Source organism: Aythya marila (assembly GCF_965140915.1).
Source record: "Aythya marila genome assembly, chromosome: 8".
NCBI classification, from domain to species: domain Eukaryota; kingdom Metazoa; phylum Chordata; class Aves; order Anseriformes; family Anatidae; genus Aythya; species Aythya marila.
Genome location: NC_139049.1, coordinates 2,356,812 through 2,379,696, shown reverse-complemented (window position 1 = coordinate 2,379,696; position 22,885 = coordinate 2,356,812). Strand labels below are relative to the sequence as shown.

General features: G+C 39.9%; 1 protein-coding gene across 2 annotated transcripts in view; it reads left to right on the top strand.

The window, feature by feature from the left end:
• Positions 1-10,724: 10,724 nt before the first annotated feature.
• The window catches only part of ALG14 (ALG14 UDP-N-acetylglucosaminyltransferase subunit), a 34,398-nt gene continuing 22,237 nt past the window's right edge, over positions 10,725-22,885 (top strand). For both annotated transcript variants that reach the window (XM_082766491.1, XM_082766490.1), the window contains exons 1-3: positions 10,725-10,884; positions 12,030-12,181; positions 17,016-17,138. In XM_082766491.1, coding sequence (XP_082622617.1) covers positions 10,740-10,884; positions 12,030-12,181; positions 17,016-17,138 — 420 coding nt within the window. In that variant the 5' untranslated portion in view covers positions 10,725-10,739. The remainder of the gene's footprint in view (positions 10,885-12,029; positions 12,182-17,015; positions 17,139-22,885) is intronic.

Sequence of the window (22,885 nt, the reverse complement as noted above, 5' to 3'; positions counted from 1 at the left end):
AATATCATGGAGAGGAAGGAATGTATGAAAGAGAAAGCACAATTCTCCTTTCACAACGTTGTGAATCAAGAGCAACTCCACTGAAGCCAACAGTTACACTGGTGTGAGTGAGAAAAGAGCCAGCTCCATTGTCTGAAAATTGCTCATGCCACCCCTGGAGTCCAATCACAGGAACTGTAGGCAGCTAATATTACAGCATTTAATTCAGACAACCCATGACTGAAAAGACACTGAAAAGAAAGGATCTGAATTTGGTGTTAGCCAAAATAGCTGAAAAATTGCAGGGAAGTAGTGAATGGAAAAAAAAAAAAAAGATGAAAAACAAAAACAAAACAAACAAAACAAACAACAACTACAAAAAACACTGCATTTAAAAAAAATCCCTTCCCCCACAAAAAAAAAAAAAAAAAAGCATAGAAAAACTGAGTGTTTCTGCATGCTTTTTGTTTGTATGTTTTTTTTGTTTTGTTTTGTTTTTTAACACTCTGCATGCTCACAGTTAATAGCTGTTGAGTTGTATGCTTGCCTGAAGGAAGTGTAATCCTCACTTTCCCACGTTTTGTATGTTGGTACATACTTTGTTATACCCACTCAGACTGAGTGCTATAGAATGTGAATCTTACCTTTTCAGCACAGGTCACTATATCATACCTTGTCACATTTTCAGGTAACAGTGCACTAAATATCTTAATTCCTCCCTGTGTTAGTTTACTTCCTCCAAACATACCCCCTTTTTTTCATGTCAGATCAGTCAGTTGAGCTTTCTCAGCTCCTGTCACCTCCCCATCTGAAACAGCATTTCTGACAGCAGTACTTACTCTCAGTGATCAAACAAAGGCTTGTTCTGGAAAGCTGTCTGGTCACTAACCTCTTCCCATATCTCAGCCTCCCTTCTTCAGTTTTCTTCCAGCTTTTCTGTCCTCTCTTCTCCATTTATCTCTCATCACATGCTCTTTCATCTAGTTACACCTCACCTGCAGCATTACCCTCTCTATTGGTGTTACTGTCCTGATTATAACCATCCAGAAGCTATTGAGGACCTGTAAAACAGCACACTGTGAGTTTATTATTCTGCATTACAAACCGTTGCACTGATGCACTTTGTCAGCATTATGACAAAACATCAAACTGCATTAAGACAAATGTGCTGAATGTGATCCACAGAACTTTCAAGAACACCATTTCTTTTTGTTTGTTTGTTTGTTTTCCTTTTCCAGGTCACTCTTTTTTTTTGCCTCTTTTTGCCTTTCCTACTTTATTCTCTATTTTCTTAGCACCTTTCCCTTTTATGTCACATTTTCTTCCTCCTCACAGTCATCCTTCCCAGCTTCCTTCACTGGCCACCTCACACTCCTGCATGCATTTTCTTTCCTCTGATGCGCCCATACAAAGGGTTGTAATAAAGGCAGTACTGCAGCTTTGTTAAATGTGTCCTTTGCTCTTTCATAAACAGTGCTGCACCTGGGTGCATCCTTGGGGTCTGTAAACTGAGGGTCTAGCAACCATTCCATTCCCAAAGGCTTAAACCAGACAGCTCCAAGAGTAACACGTCTTCTCAGTTCCCTAATGCATGAGATGGAGCACACCAAAAACAGCAGGAGGAAGCTTGGAATAATACAAGACTTTTTTATTCACATGCACATATTTCCTTTTGCATTGTGGCAGTTGAGACTCTTAGCAGCAAGCGCCCTGTAGAATTGGGTAGTGACTAGAATTTGGGAATGTCAGAGCAGCAGAAAACGAAAGATGTCCTTTGTAAAGGCATACAATTGAAAAGCATTATATTGGTGCCAAACTGTACTAAAACCAAACGAATTTCCCAAATATTCACTGTGTGAAGGGCCAGAAAGCAATGTCTTTTTATTCAGACTGTCAATTAAAAATTAGCATAATTTAAATAGTGAACAAAATAGCGTACGTTGACTCTAGTTTTTTTTTGGTTTACGCGTCAGTATCAGATTTTCAGAAGCAGCACATCAGGTAACACGACAGAATGCACACTCGGGAGTGTATCACTCATCTGTATGCTACAGACAGCTTCCAAGCCTTGCTTAGATCAGTCTAAACTTTGGCACACACCACAGCAGCTGCACAGCATTCAACTATGCCTCCTTCAGAATGCACCACAGTGCAGAAAGAATGGTTTATTAAGATATTTTAATGTCAGATATGTTAATTTGAAAAGGTTATGTAGTTTCCTCAGGCAATATAGTTTGCTATGAATGTCTCTGTCAATTTTCAAGACTTTACAAAAAATTATCTATCACTTTTAGTGATTTTTCCCTCCTTTGCTGCTCTGTGAAAGTCTTGAGGAAACAAGGAAGGAAAATTACTTAGTGGCACAAAGAAACAATGAAACCTCCTGCACACTCACATCATATATGTCTAAATACTGTTGAAAGCCATTTGAAAAATCTTGAGTAAGAAAATAAAATCGTTTCCCACACAGTTCCCAAATACAGTACTCATTAATATTTGCAACAACTACATATTTTTCAGAGCACAACATGATTTTTACATTGTTCTCTCTTAAATACCAAAACTTCAAAATTTCATATTTTGGAGTAGATATTAAAGTAGTATAATTTGTCTGCTCAGGAGCCTGAGAATGAACTATTCTCCCTTGCTAAAAGATATTATCAGTAAAATAAAGACCCTGCTTTTAGAAGTGCTAATTGTTAATACTGTAATTTATTTATTTTTTTTTTTATTGGCACTCTTACCAATTACTAACTTCTTACCTAGAGTTTAATTCTTAGTTTCTGTTGATATCAGCAGGTCTAGTGATTTTGCCCCTCTCTAAAGCCTTGATCTGCACATTATTTCATGCAAGCCTCCACACAATTCTAGTCATTTGAAGGAGATCACATTCTGCCCTGCAACTTGCAAACCTATTATCTAAACAGCAGTCCTGGTAAGAAAGATTTAAAAGAGAAGAAAAACTATTTTTACATCCATTGGGGCTAAAACACAGAACCAAAGCTTGTCTTTCAGATCACGTGGAGAATTTTTTTAGGTATCTTTTTCACACCAACACTAGTCAACACCAGATATATTTTTACAGACATGCAACACTTGCTCTGATCGACTTACTCAAATGTCTACAAATATTAGGGAAAAAATATAAAACCCATAGATAATTAAAAATAAGTTCAGACAAAAAATGCAAAAATAAATCTAATAGTCTATCTAATATATATGAAAAAATGTGAAGGTGGAAGTTTCACCATAAAAATATATCATGCAAACATTATAAATGAGTTTGAAAAGTCTCTTTGTGAATTGCAACAAATACACCGTATAAATGCATTTTTTTCTGGAATTGGATATTCACTAATTACAACAGCTTGATTTCTTTCCAGCATTGCATGTTTATTTTGTTGTTCATGCACATTTTGCTATAATAATTCTATTGGAACTTCTTAAAGCACTTCTCAAAGAAATTCAGCATTTGTTCATTTGCTGAATTATGGATATTACACATCTGGAGTTCCTGTGGAGATGTCCTCTTTTTCTAAGTGGAAATTACACCTCAGCAGAAACAAGAGCTTCCCCACTGAAAGCAGGAACCTTCAGATTCAAGGTATTTGGGGCAGACCCAGTCCTGTGGTCCGTGTACTGTGCTCTGCTATGCACAAGTTAGGAACGTTCCGGCCATACCGTGCTCCACGTGCGTGCACGGAGTGTTGGGCTGGACATCTCTGACTCACTGGATGTGCCAGACTTACCATGCAGCAAGTCCACAAGTTTCACAATTCAGCAAATTCAATGCTCACGTATACAGGCCTTCTGGGTGCTGAACAAAATTACTTGTCAGGTTATCCTAGGGTAAACACACGAAACCAGGTTCCAGGGCAGGCAATGCTCTGCACCTTGCATAATGAATCTAAAAAAAAAAAAAATACATCCCCTTAAAATGGGACAGTCTTTTCACCTTTCTTTTATGTTGTGCCTGTTCCAAAGGATTCCCGCGTCCCATAATGATAAAAAACAACCCAGAGAAGAACACAGTACTTCATCCCTTGTAAGCACTGGGGAAACTGCAGGAATACAAGCTTCTCATGATCTGATTCTTAACTACCAAAATAAACAGCACAGGGAGAAGGAAACAGGGCCAGTAACTTTTCGTGTCATTTTGAACAAACTATTTTTTCTTTATATGCACATAAATGCACTCTTGGTGTGACTATTTCCTGCTTAAAAACTGCTTGTACCTACAATCATACCAGCCCTCCTGATACAAAGGTCCAGTCAAAAAGAGAACATGTCTTCAAAGTATTCTAAAAACAAAACAAAACAAAGCAAAAAACAAAACAAAACAAACAAACAAAAAAAAAAAACAGGAAATCACTTTTAAGATCTCTATTTGGAAATTCTATTTCTTATTTGTCTTTGGTCCAGCATTAGTAAATCAGAAGCTACCATGAAATCTCGTGTTTTCACATGCATAAATTTTTATTCTTTTCAGTAATACATCCATCATCAGTCAGAAAAATATTTATACCATAACTTAACTCTAAGTAATTGTCTCATCATCGTTTAATTCACAACAGGGACTGACCCACTCCTCATGACACCTTAACAGAATCACAGAATTTCTAGGTTGGAAGAGACCTCAAGATCATCGAGTCGAACCTCTACCTAACGCTAACAGTCCCCACTAAACCATTTCCCTAAGCTCTACATCTAAACGTCTTTTAAAGACTTCCAGGGATGGTGACTCCACCACTTCCCTGGGCAGCCTGTTCCAATGTCTAACAACCCTCTCAGTAAAGAAGTTCTTCCTAACATCCAACCTAAAACTCCTCTGGCACAACTTTAGCCCATTCCCCCTCGTCCTGTCACCAGGCATGTGGGAGAACAGACCAACCCCCACCTCGCTACAGCCTCCTTTAAGGTATCTGTAGAGAGCAATGATATCATTTAACAATGCATTAAACTCACACCAGCTGATGCAAATCATGTATTTTTTCCTAATGTTCATTTTATCAGAGAGAGAACAGTGTTGCACATTACATGAAGCTGATGAAAAAAAGGCAAGTGAGGGGGTATCTGCCTTTAAATTGTACGTGATCATGCAATTGAGGACTTTTAAAATGTAGTGCAGAAGGTGAGCCATCGTGTTCTATCTGGACTGTTAGCTGGGAGACCTTTTTATTACCAGTTTGCTGCATTTCACATTACACATATTTGTAACAAACCAGATAAAAGCAGTAGAAGGAATGTCAGATTTCAGTTTTTTAATGTATTGTCTTGCAAGGGTTATGCGCAAATTTACACAAATTAAAATACTGACATAACTTGACCAGTCCTTGCAAACTCTACAGATGATTCAATTTGTCTCCATTGAGAGTTAGTGGAGCTGTAATATTCAGCTGCCTTTAATAGGATTTGGATAAATCCCCAGACCTGGCAGTATCCCCAAAACAATAGTCAATAAATGGCATTTTAAAATATTACTGCAAAAGACACAAGGAAAAAGGGAGGAAGGGAAAAGTAAAAGAAAGACAGTGTAGAGCAAAACCAGAGTATATCATCGGTCCTCTTTAATATCTTCATCGATGATCTGGACGAGGGCATCGAGTGCACCCTCAGTAAGTTCGCAGATGACACCAAGTTAGGTGCGTGTGTCGATCTGCTTGAGGGTAGGAAAGCTCTGCAGGAGGATCTGGATAGGCTGCACCGATGGGCTGAGGTCAACTGCATGAAGTTCAACAAGGCCAAGTGCCGGGTCCTGCACCTGGGGCGCAATAACCCCAAGCAGAGCTACAGGCTGGGAGATGAGTGGTTGGAGAGCTGCCAGGCAGAGAAGGACCTGGGTGTGATGATGGATAGTCAGCTGAATATGAGCCAGCAGTGTGCTCAGGTGGCCAAGAAGGCCAACAGCATCCTGGCTTGCATAAGAAGCAGTGTGGCCAGCAGGGCTAGGGAGGTGATCATTCCCCTGTACTCAGCTCTGGTGAGGCCGCACCTCGAGTACTATGTTCAGTTTTGGGCCCCTCGCTACAAGAAGGACATCGAGGTGCTTGAGCGGGTCCAGAGAAGGGCGACAAAGCTGGTGAGGGGCCTGGAGAACAAGTCCTACGAGGAGCGGCTGAGGGAGCTGGGCTTGTTCAGCCTGGAGAAGAGGAGGCTCAGGGGCGACCTTATCGCTATCTATGGGTACCTCAAGGGAGGCTGTAGCGAGGTGGGGGTTGGCCTGTTCTCCCACGTGCCTGGTGACAGGACGAGGGGGAATGGGCTTAAGTTGAGCCAGGGGAGTTTTAGGTTAGATGTTAGGAAGAACTTCTTCACTGAAAGGGTTGTGAGGCACTGGAACAGGCTGCCCAGGGAAGTGGTGGAGTCACCATCCCTGGAAGTCTTCAAAAGACGTTTAGATGTAGAGCTTAGGGATATGGTTTAGTGGGGACTGTTAGCGTTAGGTCAGAGGTTGGACTCGATGACCTTGAGGTCTCTTCCAACCTAGAAAATTCTGTGATTCTGTGATCAACTCCAGCATTTCACTAACTCAGTGCTAGACCTTCAGAAACCTGAACACCTCAGGAAACTGTCCTCACTTCCAACTCAGGAGCCCATCTTTACTGGAGAAGATATCACACGTTGTATCCTCACAAGGAGGAGATGGAGAGAGCAAAAAAGGGTGAGGCATTTTTCTTAAGCCTAAAAACGCTAAGGGTGGAGTACTGAAACCTAGAAAAAGACCTGTGATGCCAGCAGCATTACCCCAAGTGCCTGATTTCCAGTCTGAGGGAGTAGTAATGTGCTGATAGATGAGACAAGGCTACCTCCCTTCACAGGGAGCATTTGCACTGGCCAGTCTTCTCCTGGCAGCAGGGATCAGGGAAGGCCAAGCAAATGCTGCATGTCTCCACAGTCTCCTTCCAGATCCAGGGAAAGCTCAGGAAACCCCCGTCTTAGTGAAGCAGTGAATGTGTACAGAACACAAAATTTCATCTTGCACTATAAGCAGATTTGAAGATACATTTTCAGGTAGATAATATCAGACTCCAAAGCTAAAAAGAAGGGCCGTATTTTTACAGGCTGAGTAGCCAGAGGCACCCGGTGACCTCCGGGTTGCTCACTACTTTTAAGTTATGAAACAAGTCTCCTTCTCCTGGCTTTTGGAATAGACAAAAGAACATGAGTTTACATTATGTTACAGGGACTGCTCCCCAAGCATACTACCTGGTAATTAGAGCAAATTGCAACATGTAATTTTGGTGTTGCCTACTATAAATGTTCTTGCTTCATAAAATTGCAATCAGAATGCGTCCAAACTGTTACCAAGCGTTGTGTCATCAGTGCAAGGAGGCTGGCGCTCTGATGTAGCAGGTTGAATCAACATCTGCTCAGTGTAGCTCATGCCTATGAGAGAAAAGTGTCTTCCCTACAAATCGCTACTGATTGTAAATTCATACACTGCACTTAGACCAAGATGGATTTCTAAAAACAACCTCTTCCCTCCTCCCCCACTTCCTCAGACTCAATACAGAGAATTTATCACAGCCAGAAAGACAGAAATCTTCAGGCAGTTGGAGGGAAGGCTACCTTATTTCTTTGGTTGGTGTAAACCAACGACCACTTTGCTCTCTGTCACTTAGGGCAGAGTTAGACACCAAAGCACACCAGTGAAAATTAACGTGGAAAGAACAGCAAGTGTAATTAGGAGAATTAATACAATCTTAACAGAGAACAAATCCCATTATTTGGGGAATTGGTTCCAGCTTTACAGTTATTTAGGACAAGCACTGTTCAAGTGTTTGCAAATGTATCTTTGTGTTTAAACAAACAAGAGCCATCTTAAATATATATGAGAAGTGCCGTTATGCTAGGAAACATGGCACTAACTGTAATGTTAACATAAATATTACAGATGCTATTGATTACAGATACAAATCAGGGCTTCTAAGACTGCATTTGTGTAATTGCAGTGACAGCATCTTTTGTAAGTTCCTGACTCATGAAGAAGTAAAACTGCACTTAGCCCAAACAAAACAATTGAAAGTAACTGCTGCTAAAAAGGACAAATTTTGCCAGAGACTGGCTCTGACATATCCCAATTCTGCCATCAATTGAGATCAGCCAACAGCCAGTACGCTGATCAGCTGCCTGCTCCATCTTGTCCCCAGCTGGTCCTCAATGCTCTAGTCCACTGCTTCGATTTAAAAGCCCTTTTCCAACAGCAGAGCTTTTTACAATATCTGTGATGATGTTATTGTTCTAAAGTCTTCCAGATGCAACTTGAATTTCTATTATTAAAGAATAAGCATTAGAAGCCCAGTCAGAAGCCTTCTAATTAGAGGTTTCCTCTAATCAGAGAAAACAATATCACTTCTCTTTATGTTTTGAAGAACAATTGGAAGCACATAAAAAGTGTTTTCTGCAGAAATCACATGTACTTATGTAACATTTTGTTTTTCAAATCACTTCTCTTATAAAAATGTCTTGCAGTAGCTAAGAAAAATAGTTAAATGCATTTAATATATAACTGGCGGTTTAACATTGTAAACAGTTCCACAGTACAATTTTTCCAAAAGCAAAGACTTGCTAAGAGGTTCCTAACCTTTTCCTCGCCCCTTCTCCTATCATTTTGGTAGTTCACCCCATGGTTGTGCTGATGCAGCTGTTTGCCTTGTTTGGATTTGCACAAAATGACCTCACTTAAGAAAATAACAAGTTAAAAAGGTATGGGGTGCAAGTGTCTTGGGGTTAGCAGGAATCTCTTAAACAAGCTCTCTAGTATGAGAATTTGTAATGTAATGTAATTAAACTCTAAGAATGCTCGCATGGAGGCTTTGTCCAGAATAGATAGCTTTACGTAAACTTAAACCTTAAGTTATTTTGGAGTAAAAATCCTAGACTGACAAACGTGAACAAACCTCATCCAATGGATCTAGAATTTAAAAATTGATTATCATCCGGAAAGCCAACAAAAGCAAAACATTATCAAACAGCACAGGTACTTAATTTTCCTATTGTTTTTTAAATTTTCATATCAGTAGCTTTATGTCTACTTGTAGAATTCATAATTAGAAGAAAAAAGTAATTATTCGAAGTTCCAGTTAAGAAATTGTGAATATAAGGTATAGTTTAGTTACATGGAAAGCGTTTCTTTTTTAACAGTTAAAATTAGGCCACTTAAAAATTGAATGTCAGAAAGTTAGTGACTATTGGATAGTCAAAGCTGCCTACATTTTTTTTTTCAAGAAAAAAATACTTTTGTTTATAGTCTATTTGCAGCCTTTCCTACTGAAGACAAAAAAAAAATGAAACTAGATAGAGTTTTCTTCAATTCAGTTTAATACTCACCAGTGTAACTTTCAAAGGAGACATGCACCAGATGTACCAGTTTGCTTCCACGGAGAATAGTCACATATAAAAAGGACAGCAGCAGGTTTTTCTTCAGAGCGTTGTTTACAAATGGTAAATGGAAAAAATACTATAGCATTTTATATTAAAAACAAACAAACAAACAAACAAACAACAACAACAACAAAAAAAAACTATATATTTACCTATTCAATAGTTTAAAAGTTTTCTTTTGAACAACAGTGACCAGTTGCTTGGAATGAGGGTGGTTTATTTCTCCTTCAGTGAAGCAGTTCAAAGGTTCCTCCTGCCTGAGCAGCAGAGGTACCAGGGACAGCCCTGGTAATTACTGCACTGACATCACTTTCTGTCAAGTGACTCTCAGGGCAAGTGTACTGCTTCCTCTCAAACAAGTTGGTTCTACATTCACTGGCAGCACACGACATCTTTGTGGACTAACTCTACTCAACCTCTAAAACAAAAAGAAATAATGAAAACACCTGCAAAGCTTTAGGTTTGCAGGTTGCATATTGTCACTTCAGTCTTTAAGAAATTCCGTTAACCAGCCTCACCAACCTCTGACTCTTCCCTCCCGCCTTGCAATTGGCCGTGGATACTCCTTGGAAGCTATATTCCTTATTCAAGCAAAATTCCCAATGATTAGGACTTCCTGCACTTGTTCTAGGAGATTATGAGGCAAACTCACTGGACAGCTTTCTAGACGCCTTCGAAGTTGGGGCCTTTGTTGGGTCAGATTGTCAGTGTCATGGTCCAAGGCACAGGTACTTCACTGAAGAACGTTTAAGAGGGACAAAATCAGCAGAAGCAGACAAAATCAGTATTTACATTGCCTACAGAGCTTACTAACTTGTTTTTAACACGGTAGTTTATTTTCTGAAAAAGGACTGTGGAGCTTTCTTCCTCTTCTGCAATTCAGGGGCATGCATCTCTATTGTCCCTAATCATTACTTTTATGTAGCTAATTAAGTGGAAAGCAAAACTAATTTTTGAGATTCATGCATCATCAACATAACTATTAATTAAAAGCCTTGCTGCTTCCAAATGTCAGTAATGATTTAGTAGCGAGGTATTTTCTGTCAGGCTGTCCACAAGCAGGTTACTCACTGGGGTGGGAGACCTTACTGTGGCAACGCTTTAATAGTCGCTGCCTCAGACAACTGCCAATTTACATACTTCACTAACTTCAAAAGGAAAAGGACTAAGGGTAACGTGTAGAACTGCAAGAGATGGATGGGAATAGCACGGGTGTTTCTTAACGTGTAACTTAAGGTGTAACTTAAGGTGTAATTTAACGACGGGGGCCTCGCCCGGCCGTTGAGGGCCGTGCCGGGGCCTGCGCGCCCGCCCAGCGCGGAGTTTTGAGCCGCGCCGGCTGCCGTAGGCCGGGAGGCGCCGCCCGCCGCGGCGCCATGGAGCCGCCGCTTCCCCCGCTGAGCGGCGCCGCTGCCGTCCTGCTGCTCCTCCCCCTCCTGCTCGTCCCCGTGGCGCTCCTGGCGAGGAGGCGGCGCGGGCGGCGGGCGCCTCCCCTCAGCCTGCTGGTGGTGGCCGGCTCCGGTGAGTAGGGGTCGGCGCGCGGCGCGGAGCCCGCGGAGGGCAGCGGGAACTACAGCTCCCGGCATGCAGCGCGCGGCGAGTGCGAGGGTGGGGTTCCCCGGGGCGCCGCGGTGCGTGCCGGGAGTTGTAGTCGCGGTGGAGCCGTGCCCCCGGGCGCCTGACGCGCTGAGTGGCGAGAGGGTAACGGCAGCGCGGGGCTGCCTGGCGGCCGGGTGGGCTTCGGTCCCGTCAGATCTGGTGTGCGCATTAAAAATAAATAAGTGAAAAGCTTTCCCGGGTGAAATAACGGATCAGCTCAGGGCTGCAGCGCGTCTGTGCGTCCCTGGGGACACAGCACCCTGCTGCTAGGCTGCTCCGGCCCCACGCGGGCAGACTCCACGCAGCCACGCCGCCTGCCCGCTCCCCGCCTCACCGGGATGCACCCAGCCCCGGCTCTGGAAGCTAAACTGACCAAAAAACCAGAGCACCACACCTTCTGCCTGCACCACACCTTCTGCCTTCTCTGCAGCCTGCTGCCAGATCGGCGCCCCGAGCAAAGTGACCTTGCAGCTAAAAGCCGGGCAGCCCTGCGAGGGCAGTAGGTGAGGCATTTGGCTGGCGCTGGGCTGGCCGCTGCGTGGCATTCAGCTGCTGCGCTGACCTTGCTGCCTGCTCGCCTCCAGCATTACAGGCTGGGACAGCGCAGTCCCCAGCTCTGGTCTCCCAGGCCATAGGCTGAACACTCAGGCGGCTCAGTGAGAGTCACACGTCCAAGGTGCAGCTCCTGGTGGGCTCCCATTTGGTTTTATTTTGACAGCTGGGCTTGGGTACGGTCTCTGAATAGGGACTGCAGTGTAACTCTACCCAGTTATTTTTGCATGATGTAAAGGACGTTAAACACAAATGTCTCACTTCCGCGTGATCCTGTTTCAATCTCATTTAACTGAAAAACTTCCATCCGTATAGCTTCAGTGGGACCTGAGTTGTCCTCATGTTACTTAAACAGTCTCAATCATCCTTTAATCGAAATCTTCTCCTTTCAGAAGAGTGTGACTGATACTATTAGTACCAAAAAATTGTAAAAGGAAAAGCAACTAATCCAACTGAAGAAATGGAAAGTTACAGAATATTTCATATACTAACAGCAGTTTATTTTGTTCTTACAGGAGGGCACACAACAGAAATCCTGAGGTTACTTAGTTGTTTGTCAGAGTCATACTCGCCTAGACATTATATTTTTGCAGACTCAGATAAGATGAGTGAAGCTAAAATACGTTCTTTTGAACAAAAAAGGGCTCAAAGGTTCTCCAATTCCCAGGTAACTTGTTAAATATGCTCTTGTAAGATAAATTGATCTCAACATGACATTCTAATTCAAGGCAATTTAGAAGTGATTCTTTAAAAGGTTATTTTTAAGATCAGCTTGTGCTTTTGATTTTCTAGCTATTGATAATCACTTTCACTAAAGTTCAGCTAAAGTGCCATTCTGTACATACTGGATTTTATGTTGCTAAAGGTGAGCTAAATAAATTAAATTGATTGATGTTGTACTAGAGACCCTGAAAATGCAAAGTACTTAAAAATAGCAAATGCCATTGTCGCTTCCAATTTTCACTCCTACCTTCCTTACTTTCTTTTTAAATGGTCTTTAGCACTGGTTAACATGCTAATCCATTTAAAGCAATGGGGGAACATAAGTGTAGTGAAAGTAACTGCTGTAGAAAGAAGGCTATCTAGTGCTCATGAAAAGCACACTGGAAAAAAAAAACAACTCCCTTATTTCAGTAAACTAGTTAGTCACAGAAGCATTACTTGTAGCTATAAAAATCTTTGTATAGAAATATGGTTTGTTTTTTTTTGTTTGTTTGTTTTTGGTGGTGTTACTTTATTTTTTATTTTGGCATTTCCCTCAGTGACATAAGTATATTTTTGAAAGAAGTATTATCTAAGGTTTTATCTAAGAAGGCCTTGATTAAAGTTGTATTCCTTTTGTGTTTCTAGACTGTTTTACTTTGTTTTTAAAACTGAGCATTAGTTACACAAGTGCTTAAAAGTATTTAAGGCATCTTAATGTCAGTAGTTTCCTGATTGATGACCTGAGCAAACACTGAATTCCTAAAAATAATGAAAAATCATGAAAATATTCTGAATATCTTTTTATCAAATGTTTGCTTGTTTTGAGCCAGTTGACTGTATCATTAACAGACCAGCAGTATGACTCCCTGCTGATGTAAAGTACAATCTGATGTCCAGCAGAATTAGTAGAAAGATTACGTTTTTATTTAGAAAATGGAAAAAGTACAATGGAAGTTAATGTTTCAATTACAAAAATCTTATTCCTTTTGAGCAAGCTGCACATGTCATAAATAACTTATTTATGTGGCATTGATTTCTAATGGTGCACTTACAGTATTTCTGTTGTTTTCAGCAACACCGATAGGACTGAAAACTAGAACTCAGTACTAGTGATTTTCAGAACAGACCCTTTCCTTGTAAAGCAACTGCTGCTAAGGTGAGCAACAAGCTCACTCAGGAATGAAGTTTATAAGTTTGTCTACTCCACTTTCAACTCTAAAGGTGAAGGTTCCTTACATTCCACAGATGGCTGTATCGAGTGGGGATGGCTTCATTTAAAATTCAGTGTGGCTGTCTCTTCTCTTGTTGTGTACCATGGATGAGTTTAGTTAAGTGGCAGGAGGTATTTCATAATTCAGAGAAATCTTGTTTGGTAATTGGCCATTTGCATCAAGAGCCATATTCATTTATCTGAAAAGTGTCCAACCCTAAGTTATTAAGTTTCTTAAAAAAATACATATTTCAAGTATTAAAAAAATAATGTATTTTTCACTAGTTCACTTAGCTAAGCAACTTCCCTTTCCTACCCCCAGCCAACTGCTAACGCATCGTGTAGTTATATTTTCCTTGAGCACTGAAAGCCAGAGGAACGTACTTGGCTGCATCTGAGTTTGCTGTCTGGATAACAGATGCTCGCTTTACTTTGGCCATTCTTTTTCCACTGAGCAAAAATATTCAGAGTGAAATAGAAGATACATTTTGGAAAGTGTAGGTCACGTGCCTATAGCATGTATTTGCCAACTTTCAGAGTATGCTTTCAACTAATGTGTGCTTTGGCACTGAGGGTGCTAGAGTACATACCCATTTAAAAATCACATTAGTGGCTTCTTGCAGCTTTGAATAAATGAAGGGGAAAACTCTGAAAGCTTCAATCCACAATCATTCCCTTCCTCTTCTCATCAAGGAAGTATATTTTACCAGAACTAAAGACTGGACAGAAGACAGATTAGAATAATGATCTAAGAGAAAATCAGTGTACTTCTGTAGCAAATTACTATGTAAAAGCCACAAATATAACCAATTTTTCTTTCTGATACGTGGTTTAGCCCAGATATAAAAGCAGCAGTATTCAGGCAGAAGGAAAAGAAGCTAAAAGCAACATCTTGCTAACAAGAAACGAAATGCTGCACACCTACCCACTAAGTCTTCTGGAAAATAAAATCCAAAGAGCCTCCTAAGAGAAGTCCCTGGTCCTGCTATCACTTTATTTTCTCTGGCTCCCAACCTGTAACCACAGTAATTCTACTTGGCTGCCCCCACAGCTGATAGCCAGGTTATCTTCTGCACTCAGCACAGAGAACCTGCTTCAGCTCCTGCTGACTTAGTCTAGCAGAAGAAAGACATTTTACATATGTTTACTGAATAACACACATTCTTCAAGGGATCTTGTACCCCTATTCACCATGGGTAAGAGGACAAGCCAGATTAATTTGCCTTTACATAATGCTTATTTGACCACGTTCTTTTCCATTATGTTTCATGAAAGTTATCATGCTAGGAAATCCTGTTCATCAGCATGAAAAAGGACTACATAAACCCAGTTTCTGTGGAAAAATTGCAGTATATTCAGTTGAGGATATTTTAACAATTCACAGCAATGACAGTTTTCCATGATGCATGCATGCAACTTTTCCCTGCATGCTTGCAAAACTGTGCTATTAAACAGGTAAGGACTACATCGCTGGTTTTAAAATTGCAATACCCTGTCAATATCATTGAATTGCCAGTTTGGAACATTTGTCTTCAAATAATGAAAAGGTTTCTGATTCTGCTACAGCAGTAAGAAAAATAAATGCAACAGTATGAAACCACAGAACTTAGGGAAGAGTTTTTTTGTTTCTGATATCAGACATATTATGCAGTTTTCCAACAAAAGATTCAGGAGGTGCCTTTGTCCAGAATACTAGCAGTACTCCATTAGATGAGACACTGGAGAAACACCTGGCAGTGGCTTTTAAACAAACAGAATCCTATTTTGTTCCCCAGCTAAATATTCAAGAGTCGATTGATGCATGGGCTGAAGTTCTAATATGCAATACAGACGTCAGTGTGCAAAGTTTCAAGCATGTTTTGTGAAGAATATAGATAAAACCAGTCTGATCTTTACTCCAATTCTGCAACTAAATTTCTACTTCTATACCATTTAGGGTCCCTGCCAAATTTTGGTGATTTTTTTTTTTTTTTTATGACGGAGAAAATTACATACAGTTCTTTGGCAAGAACTTTATTATTTAATACCATTCTTGCAGTGAAGAAAACATCCAAATGCTTCTACTAAAACTTGATCTGCCTAAAACTACCTTGTCAATACATATTTCTTACAGGACAGCATACTGTGAAAGAGTCTAAACTTCACTTAACAGCATTTCTTTTTATCACCTGATCTCTTACAAAGCTTTGAGAAATAATGATAACCAGAATCCTGTTAAATGGGGAACAGAGGGCACATTTGTTTTTCCATATTTTATCAGACTAATACAATCAGTTACAACACCTTCAAATAAAATATAAAACAGCCAGTTTGTAACATCTGTTAACGCCTTCCAGTATTACAACAATTAAAGAACCTTATTGCAATGAAACGAGATAATTTCAGTCAAGAAAATTAACTTAATATTCTGCATTTGTAAGGGTTCTTTCTTTATTTTTTTCCACTTCACATAAAAAAGACCTGAGTTATAGCTATTCAAAACGGATTTGTAGTTTGTATTTAATGTGCAACTATTGGTAACATCACCTTTCCTAGTCACAAATCAGCAGGGCTAAATTGTATCAGTCAGATATGGTGTCATTGAAGTAAATGGGGAGTTTTCAATATGTGTAATGATATTTAGAGTCCCTCACTCCTAACGTTAGTGATCTGGTGTCCCATGTTTAGATCTGGACAGCGGTCACTAACTTCACAATATGTCAACATCACTGGGCAGTACAGGGTATTTAATGTATTTGTTTTTCATCTCAACAATGACAAATTGAATGGGCATCAGGACTACCCCCAGCTGTAGCAATAATTCTTAGGTGCAGTTCCTCTATGTCAAAGACATCGGGGGAGAGTGCATGAAGCCTGAATACCATTGGCTGCATACACTGTTCTGAGACAAACAGAAAACATCCGTATTTTGTTAATTCGATACCTTTTACACACATGGGATGATCTCTAATTTTGCCTAAGTAAAAAACAATGAATAGTATTTCTTAAACTTAATATTAATTTATGTTCTTTCCTGTTTTAAAATGCAAATATTTTGCAATTTGACTATGTCTTGCATATTCTTCCGAATATTCGAGTACTCACTTAAAGGAGAGTGATATTTGCTATTACATTTTTAATAGCATGCACTGGACATTAATTGGGAAATGTTGTTACATCTTCTGGAATGTAAATCCACAATGAATTTAAGCAGGAAATAAAAAGAAGTGAGTCACCTTGTTTGGACTAGTTTATGAAACCTAGAAATGTGTCTCGGTGACCACTAGGAGGGGCAATAAGTTAACATACAGCAGACGAAGTTGCTCCAGCTGAGTTGTTTTTAAATTTAGGAATGTTTTAAAGTAACATAGGAAACGATTTTAAAAATAGATATATAGTTCTAGTATTTTGTTTAACCTCATTCCAAAGAGTGCTAAGCATGATAGTGAATAAGGCATCTAAGAAAGGATTTCATACCCAAATATTTCCAACCTAGATTTAAAAATAAAAAAAAAATGTTGGCACAGATAGGTCTAATAACTCTATAGAAGGAACAACAACATTCTTAGAAAAAATAACAATTCAGCTTTATCATGCTCTCTTACAGTTCACCCTTGATCGCATTCCCAGAAGCCGCGAGGTTAGACAATCTTGGATCTCTTCTGTGGTAACAACCCTGTACTCCATACTTTATTCCTTTCCTTTGACCTACAAACTGAAACCAGATTTGGTAGGTAAATTTTTAAGTATTGAGAATTTGCTAATCTTCATTGTAGAAGCATTTGGAATATCGAGACATTGCAGACTGTATCACATGTGTGTGCTTAGTTCTACAGTTCACAGGACATACATTTTTGAACGTTAAAAGCTGAAAGAGATATTGTAGCAATACACCAAGAAACAGAATGGTTTCATGCAAATGAATTAGTCCAGCAAAACTAGTATCCTTTCTCAAAGTTTTCAGGTAACATTAGGGAGCGAATGCCAGTAGAGCTACCACAAACAGGTTTGCAGGTTCTTGATAATATCTCTTCAGGATTGCGACAGCACAAACTATGCCTGAAAGCCCGGTTATCCTGTTGGCTGGTCTTGCTCCAGAAATGGTATGACCAGTCTGGAACAGACAGGTTCAGACCAGCAGAAATGTATACAAATTCAGTTCTCATGCTTATTTGGCAAAGGCCACCTGGTTAGTCAATACTAGGGGATCTACCAACCGAGCTGGACCTGCCCAATCAAACCTGTTACGTACTGTAGAAGGGGATAAAGTCTAGCTTTTCAGCTAGATACATAGGTATTTAGTCTATGGCAGACTAACAATTATTGATGACAAAAAGCATCCCTGCCAAAACATCAACTAGAGCCTCTCACTTCTGGTAGCTTTTTCTAGCTGTTCACAAAACCGCAATCCCATGCTAATTACAACATACATTTTAAAATATTCTACACACTTTATAGAGTCAGAAGCATTCAGGGTTGTCAGGTTATAGAAATAAACAAAATAGTAAGACATATCTGATCGATAAAGATTTTTGTTAATGCAGGACTCAGAAGGTAGTGCATTGGACTCCATGGTTTGAGTCCTACCATTCTTTAAGAAAAAAATTGATAAAATCTGACCTTTTGCTAGAGTTGTCATATTAAGGTATCAGATATCCAAACTTGGGATTTAAAAGACATTTTAGCAGAATCTCATATTATTATTACTTTTAATATTTAAATGAGGCCTGTATAAACTTGTGCAGTTGCAAGTTATTTTTCATAATTTAGTAACGATGTATATAACGATGTGTGTTTAGTAACCCACAGAGGATGTTTGTAAATGGACTTTTTTTTAGCTCTCGCTGTGAACTGTATGGCTTGTTCCAAAGAGGCTCAAATATAATTGTGTTATTTTGAACATTGAGAGAAGCTGCTGTGAACTGTATGATCTCATGGGCTTCAGTAGTACTTTTCAGTTCCTATTAGATCAAAAGTTATTTGCTTGCTGAAGTTTTCAGAACAGTTTAATGTGCAGAACAACACACAGTTTCTTTTCAGTCCTTTTTTTTTCAAGCCTATAAAGTTGGGATGGAGGAGGGGATACTTTTCTTTCTACAGTGATTTTCATTTGGGGGGGAAATATTAATGGGTAGTTTACATGAAGCAGATACCTTACAGAAAAGGTATCAGATATTTAGGAATCACCTTGCTACACCACTGGTTTCATTTAATGTATATATATTTTTAAACTAAATATTGCAAAAGAAACTGACTGCAAATCCCACTGTGTAGATTAATATATTACACAAAGTGTCAATAGGACACATCCTAGGAGAAGAGCAGGAAGTTACTAATTCCATGGTTCCTCTGTTTACAAGAGAAATTTAAAGTGACAGTGGGATTTACATGTAGAATTACCAGAAACATGGTTGGAGTTGATAAGATATCTAAAGCTTAATGCTTTTGAAAAACACTTGTCCTCATAAAATTAGGAATACATTTTAGCAAGGCCTGTAAGACCTTTGCAGAGTTTAAGGGAAACACTAGTTCAAAATTCCATCCAAAGATTCCTTATCCATGATTAGAAAAGGGCTTGAGGGGAGGGAGTTCCCAAATGTTTTTTGCCAGGTACTATCACTGGCCACAACAGCAGCAGGTACTGCCACTGGCAGGAATATTTCTGACTTTATGCCAAATCTTATACCACTTCAAAGAAGCTTTGCATACTACACTACTAGTCATGTATATATGTATCTCATAGCTTAGGAATTCTTCAAAACACAGTAAGTCAGAGAGCTGTAAAGATTTTAAAGCACTTATCAAAGTAAAGCGATATGGGGATTAAAATGTGTCGCATTGCCAGTGAAAAGATCCTGTGCGATACGTGAAGCAACTGGTAATATTTAATTGCCTTTAGAGGAAAATGTTCTCAGTGAATTGCAACTTGCCCTATTCTTGGCAGAACATAAATGATCAGTAGTTTAAGGACCCAGAAAGGGTGGAACAAGTGCTGGACTTTACAGGATTAATCTATAACTTCTGGCATGGAAACGGACACCCGAATATAGAAGCAAGCACACTATTACATCATGCTGAGAGTTTCATATTTTTGAACAGTAGAGCTTAAGGGCAGAGTACAGTTTCAGTCTAGGCAATTGTTTTTGTTGAACTGCAAGAAGGAAACACACATTTGAATTGCTTCTAAGTCATTTATACACACATGTGATCCTCAAATCTTTACGCTTACTTTTAGGCTTGTCATAAACTTGTTGTTTGAAGGAATACTAGCTCTATCCTTTGAAGTCTTTTCCAGACACCCAAAAGCTAGAGAAAAGCAGATTTGTTGTAGTTTCAGTTTAAGGAATACGGGACAAGAGAAGTAGCGCAAAGGGAGACAGAAACCATTAGGTGCACAAAGGCAAGTTTGGAGCAGATAGGCTTAGGCTGGCATACCTAGCAAAACTATTGAGCCAAAATAGCTACGAGGGGGAAAGCAACAAACCTAGCAGCACAGGAGTTAATTTATATGTACTTATTTACATGAGCACTGTGTCCCCTTTACATCTCACACTGATCTTCTGGCAAAGCTTCTTAGTTTACATGAGAAAGCAGTTTCATCTAACCCTTCTTCAAGACAGTGAGTTCAGAAAGAACTGAACAACTTCCAGGAGACCTTTATGGTCTTGCAGGACTTGACCCACACTTAAAATGGGCCCCCAGAGGGTTTAAGAAATGTAAAAGTTAGTTGAGTTGTTCAGTTTGAGATCATATTCAAGAGGCCCATTTCTGAGTTATGAGCATCTGCACTCTGCAAAGTTAAATCCCTTTAGAGGTATTAAACCAAGTAACAGAATTAAGACATCAGAAGTGATGATTGTCTTGGGTTCTTATAGCCAAATACAGAATTCTAGAAATATAGGTACCAAAAATGTTTTGCAGGCACATCTATGCTGGGTAGTTTTTACAACATGTCAACCTTATTTGGGCTTCCTATGCCGAGACCTAAAATTCCAGGAAAGCAAGGCTCGTGCCAGCATGCTCTGTCTACATCTTCCTTCTACCCCCCCCAAAAAAAAAAAAAAAAAAAAGTTTAACACCATCAGCTGCAGCCAGATTTAATATGCACTTATAGCCTCAAAGACTGCAAAATCCTACTATGAAAACAGGCAGCTGGTCAGAGAAAAGAGATTTTTATTGCCTTCATTGAGAGAAAAGTTGAGAAGAAACTTAAACGCAAAATAAGGTGATAGAAGATCTGCTATCTAGGGAAAGATGCAAATCCTTCTTAGACAGATACAGAAAAATGGATGAGCCGCACAGAGATTTTCCCAAAGATAGGGAAAAGTTATTGAATCTTTTATAGACTATTTGTTGTCCAAGGAGGCATAATGCTACAGCCTTTCTACAACATGCTTACAGTCAGTAGCTACAAGTTCAGAGGATCCTAGTCCTCAGTTTTCTTGCTCCTCACGGAGCTGTTGTCTTCGTAGTCTCTGGGCCAATCTGCCAACCCTGAAACCAGGTCTTCAGGTGATCTAGCCCTTTGGCTGGATCACAATTACTCCAGGCATTCTGGCATACCACAAAGTCAAGCTGAAAACAAAGGATACACATGCACCACACAATAGAAAAGCATACAGAGATTGCATCCAGCCCTCATTTTCAGCCACAGATGGGATGTGTAATTGGGTCAGTGCTGGACTCTCCTTCAAAGCTCCGCAGCTCCAGTCATTACTGCATCGTGCATCCTAAACTCTGGGGACACTCCTCAGCAGTGTCTGAGGCTTCAGTGCTCTACAGAGCCTGAGATAAGCAGATGTTTTCAGGCCACTGCTGCTTGGAAAAGCCGGGGTTAAATCAGGCAAAGAAGGCAGTCCTTCCACTTTCGAGCCTCCTTCCCGTGGGAAGTCTCCAGTAAGAAGTTTACATTTGCACAGCAAGTACAACAAGCCGTGCTGCCTCCCTCCCCACCAGCTGTCAGCTGAACAGGACTCTCCTTTGCAAACTTTTATAGAAGCCCGAAATCTGCACAGCTGATTATGCTTCTAGCAGCCTACCAATTCTCGTATGATTCATCTCAGGCCTGCACATCCCATTACACACGCTGGTCCCCAGGCTGCTTCAATTCACTACAGCAAGCTTCTGGAGTTGTTACAGAAGTATTTGCAGCAAACTATATGAAAGGAAATCATTATTTCATTTAGCTAAGATTTTCCATTCTTTGTACCCTGCCTAAAATGTCTGAAGTTCATAGCACTTATGATAAATGGCTGTGATGAATAATAAGCTATTGTCCCGTATATCACGGTTCTTATTAGAACTTGGTGGAAAACTACAAAATCTGGGTGGTGACATTTTTTCCTCTATTCACTTCATAACAAGTGAACTTTGTATAATACAGTATTAAGACTAGCTGGTTCTTTTTTTTTTTGTTTACTGAATCCTTCTGCCCTGCTTATAATTCTTTTGGATCAAATTGATTTTACAATGTCTGATCAACTGTTGTTCTTCTAAGATCAAAACAGTCAAAAGAGATGAGTGAGAACATCAGGTTAAGACCAGTGATTTAAGTTGTATAGTCTAAAAAGAAAACAAAGTGAAGACATCCAAATTTGTGTTGTAACTTACTAGTGTTAATGAAAATGAGTCACATTTGCCCCTCCTCTACTTTGTATTGTGTGTGCTGCACACAGCTACCCTGCAGCCACTGTGTCGAATTACCCTCTGCTGAGCAGAGATAAACATCTCAAGCCGTTCAGGTTAGCTGCTTTACAGCTAGCTTGGTAGCTGTGTCTTCTGCTACCACCAGTCAGCCATGCCTGTAGATAGCATATTTCAGAAGGAGGATCGCAATAGCAGTAAAGATTAACTGAGATCTTAGCTTAGATTTAAGTCCAATTTAAACTAAAGGCTGATCAGTCTTAACTCATTAGCTCTGTCATGAACCTAATGCAGATCCTGGTCATGCTACTTCCACGTACATCACACAGCCCTGTTTCAAGCGAGCAGTCTTGCCAAACCTGACAGCTGAACCAGGCCCTGCCACCCAGCACAGACTGCTCACACCTCTAGGTTTTGTGTTGTGAAGAAGTTTCAGGCAGGTATTTGATGCAGATTCTTGTTATAGCAACTACAGTTAGTGTAGTACTACAAAATATAAATTGTAGCTAACCTGAAGTACCTATTCAAAGTTCTACTTAAATGAATGCTTGAGTAATGAGAGACACTTTGAGATTTGCAATTAAAGGCTCATTTCAGGTCACTGTTAGTATGTATGATTTAATTTAATCTTTGGATTTCATTTCTCCTTTCCTTCCAAGTAAAAGCAGGCTATTATAATAAGCATTTCTTTTTGACATAGAAGATGAGATGCTCTCTTACAGTTAAACAGGCTCTAGAAGGTTTGATAGTATTTCTTGTGTCTCTCTGACCAAGCCCATTGTCAGGCTACCACTCAGGCAAGGTGACAGTAAGTGCAATAACAGCTTGCTGAAA